Source organism: Zeus faber, assembly GCF_960531495.2.
Source record: "Zeus faber genome assembly, chromosome: 21".
Taxonomy (NCBI): domain Eukaryota; kingdom Metazoa; phylum Chordata; class Actinopteri; order Zeiformes; family Zeidae; genus Zeus; species Zeus faber.
This window is the reverse complement of record NC_137208.1, coordinates 12,540,501-12,543,925: the sequence shown is the minus strand read 5'-3', so window position 1 is coordinate 12,543,925 and position 3,425 is coordinate 12,540,501. Positions and strand designations below refer to the sequence as shown.

General features: G+C 48.1%; 1 protein-coding gene across 1 annotated transcript in view; it reads left to right on the top strand.

Annotated features, from left to right (window-relative positions):
* Positions 1-391: 391 nt before the first annotated feature.
* cacna2d4a (calcium channel, voltage-dependent, alpha 2/delta subunit 4a) overlaps positions 392-3,425 on the top strand; it is a gene marked incomplete at its 5' end in the record, with an annotated part of 96,296 nt that continues 93,262 nt past the window's right edge. The window contains 2 exons of the mRNA XM_080022614.1: positions 392-468; positions 3,095-3,176. Of these exons, the coding sequence (XP_079878740.1) occupies positions 392-468; positions 3,095-3,176 (159 nt within the window). The remainder of the gene's footprint in view (positions 469-3,094; positions 3,177-3,425) is intronic.

Here is a 3,425-nt window from a genome sequence, read left to right as displayed (position 1 = left end):
AAGTTAGGAAAACAATCTTCAGTGGTGTACATAAAGCCCAATTTCTCGTTGGTCTTACTGCGGTCACCATTTTGGCAAAAATCAAATCTGCTTTTCCTCCTCGTTCCAGCCGCCCCACGGTGCAGTGACTCTCAGTCTTCCAAATGTAAACCTCTGCGTGTCCATCCCGACAGCTCGTCTCCCGCCGTTTTCCCATCTCTCTTTCTGACTTTAAGTTCTTGCCGCCGCATCCTGACCCGTGCACCTCTAACGTCCGTCCTCTCTCCGACGTCACTCCACGCGCAGCCTCCCGGCGCGGCCCGACGCTGCGGGGATGAGGAGCGGGAGCCGGGGAAGCGCTGGGAATCCCGGGACGCGGGCGGCGGGGAGGGCCACGCGGAGGGGGAGCGCCATGCCGCTGCTGTGGATTATCGCCTCCAGCTCGCTCTGGCTGATGGCCGACGCCCAGATGAAGATCCCACCTGAGACGTGAGTGGCGGTGGTGTGAACAGCAACTCAACCCTTCGCTCAGCGGGACATAGTAGAAATATTACTACTATTCCAAATTATAATAATGATAACAATAATAATAATCATAATAATAACAATAACTTCATCATACTGTTTGGGATTGAGCTGAGCTTCAGACTTGGTTCGAACCCACTCGGCTGAAGTTCAGTGTGTGTGTTCTCTCCCGGATTCACCTGGCAAGCCTGCCCTATATTTGGGGAACTGCCGATCTCGCGGTTAACATATGGTCTGAATTGCTGAATTGTTGCGCCGTAGCGATCAATATGTCTCATGCTGACCCGTCAAGGTCAGAGGCAGAAGCACTCAAATAAAACGAAAGCCATTTCCCGGGGCAGGGTTTTATATGCTTTATATGCGTGCGGCGCATAACACTGTATTGGAGAAAGGGGATTAAGGGTGTGCCATATAGGGTTAAAAAATGTTTTATATAATAATAATAACAATAATGATAACTATTATTATTATTATTATTGTTGTTATTATATTATTGTTATTATTATTAAAAAATCATTGAGACATCTGTTAGCATAATTCAAGTACAAATACGACTACAAAATACTGAACTTTTCAATGAAAAAGCAAATTCTATTATAATATTAATATAAACACAAATAAAAATTAATAGACCGGTGTATGTGTGCCTCTATTATTAACTGTTTTTGCCCAATTTGGCCCAATAATCAGTCTTTGTTTCGGGTCTTCATATAGAGCGTTTTCACATAACACTTTCAACATACCAATACTCTTAAAAGCTTATACATCATCTAAAGCTAATCCCAGGTACAAAGCCTGGTTTTTATCAAATTGAACACAATTGAACATTGAACATGTCGATGGCAGCCCATATTGTGCTTCGACTAGAACGCTGACAAGTTTTGTGTTTTCAAACAGTGAATTTCTCGTCTCGCAATTAAAGTGTTTTTGCCGGGCAAAGCTCTTCTCGTGACATGTTTTTAAACCTCCGTGTCAGTGTATTCCCTCCTGCTGACCAACTACACTAACAGATCAATATGATGCTGTCAGTTCAGAGCAGCCCATTAACTCAGCGTGTGTAAATGTAGGGCTGGTACTTGTTATTTTTCAATATGAAATTCCCTGTTTATACAAAATGTATTAGTTCATTGAATTTTTGTATCTGAATATGTTATGAAGCTTGGGTTATTTCAACCGAAATGACACATGCAATCTTTTCGAACTATCTTTAAATAATCTAAGGTACGCTTTCTATAACATAAGTTAATAGATGTTTGCACCCATTGACCTTATTAACAGTAAAGTCCCTCATTCTGATTAATTGTGATAGAATGTGAGAGAGAAGGTGCTGTACCACAGTATATATCGACACACAGGGCGCAACAAACCCGTCTGGATACTCCCGCCTGCACGTTGCGGCGGCAGCGGCGGGCGCGTTGAGGCACGGCGGTAACGTGCACTGTGCGTGCTCAGCGGCTATAAGCAGGGTTGTGTGACAGTGGCAGATTAAAGATCCAGCATCAGCCGGGTTCACCCGGTCACGGCGGATCACCGAGCCCAGTGCGTTCTTCCTGCCCGGGGAGGATTTGGCAGCGGGACTCCCTCCTGGCTCTGGAGGTCGGCCCCGGAGCGCAACCTGTTGTGCCCAGCCAAGTGCTGTCGGGTCGCCTCAAAGTGGGAGTTGGGCCGCAGCCAACATGGCAGACTGATAGTCGGCGATGCAGTAGAAAGTGGGGAAAAAAAGTATAACGAAAACGAGACTCAGTCCTGGTGCCAGAAAACTAGTCTGGGAAAGCCGGACAGGAACTTGGGCAAAGAAAGCAAGCGGTAACATGGTCTGGACTTGGCCATAACATCGCCCGGCACCCTTATCTGTAAGCTGGAGCTCTGGCGGCTTGGCCTGGCCCAGCACGGTGTGGCGCTTCAGCCTGGCGACGAGCACCGTCGACCCGGATGGCACACAGCCATGACGTAGGTCAACAGGGCACCGTTGAAGGTCACCTTGAATTAGCGTGGGATCCAATGTCGCGTTCGCGTTCGCCTTCACCTTCGTTTGAGTTAGCATGCCGTCGCCGCGTGGCGTTCCCGTGTCTTGTTTTTATTCCCGGAACTGAGTGAGGCAGTATTTTCCGAGAGTGAGCACTCAGCAGGCGTGCCCCATGCTGTATTTTAGCCGACTTAGCCTGACTCTTTCGCCGATCGACAGGTCGACACGCACCTCATCGGATAAGTTTCCGATACTCTCCTTGCAAACCGTCCTTCGCTGACTCCCCCAAAAGGTGAGGCCGCCCGGCTCATCTCATGTCACCTCGCTGACTTACCAATCGAAGGCAGCGTGCTACTTTTTAGTGCATTTTTTTAACGCATCCCATAACCACCAAAATATATTGCTAGCGGGACATTATTACGAGACATTACCGCGACAATTAATCGTCGACTAAAACGTGACGATTGGCACAGCCCCGCGGAAAATGAGGAAGAGCTGAATCGGGGGCGGGGGAAGCGCTGACTGTCTCGATGAAGGAGCTGATTGGCCGCTTTTGAATGACGTCATTGGAAGGTACATCCTTTCGCGTATTCCACACTGACGGCCTCATCTCTCTGTTTCCAGGGTGCAGGGTTGGGCCGAGTCCTTTGGAAAGCAGATAGCGGCTCTGTCCACCAGGTACTCTGGTGCCAAGCTACTCCAGAAGGTAGGAGGGCTGTCGGAGTCGTCTCTCGCCGTACACTCCCACGTAGAACTGAAACCGCATCGGAACTTTGCATTGCAGAGATGCGGAGATAAAGATGATCGTGTTTAATGAAAATTGTAATGAGCACAGTGAGAACAAAGGACACCTGAACACCAAACTGGGGAGTTTGAAGCTTGGCTAACCAATAGGAACGCAGTTTACTGGCATACTTCTGGAGTACAACATCTGCATAAGACCAGTTTGCTGACA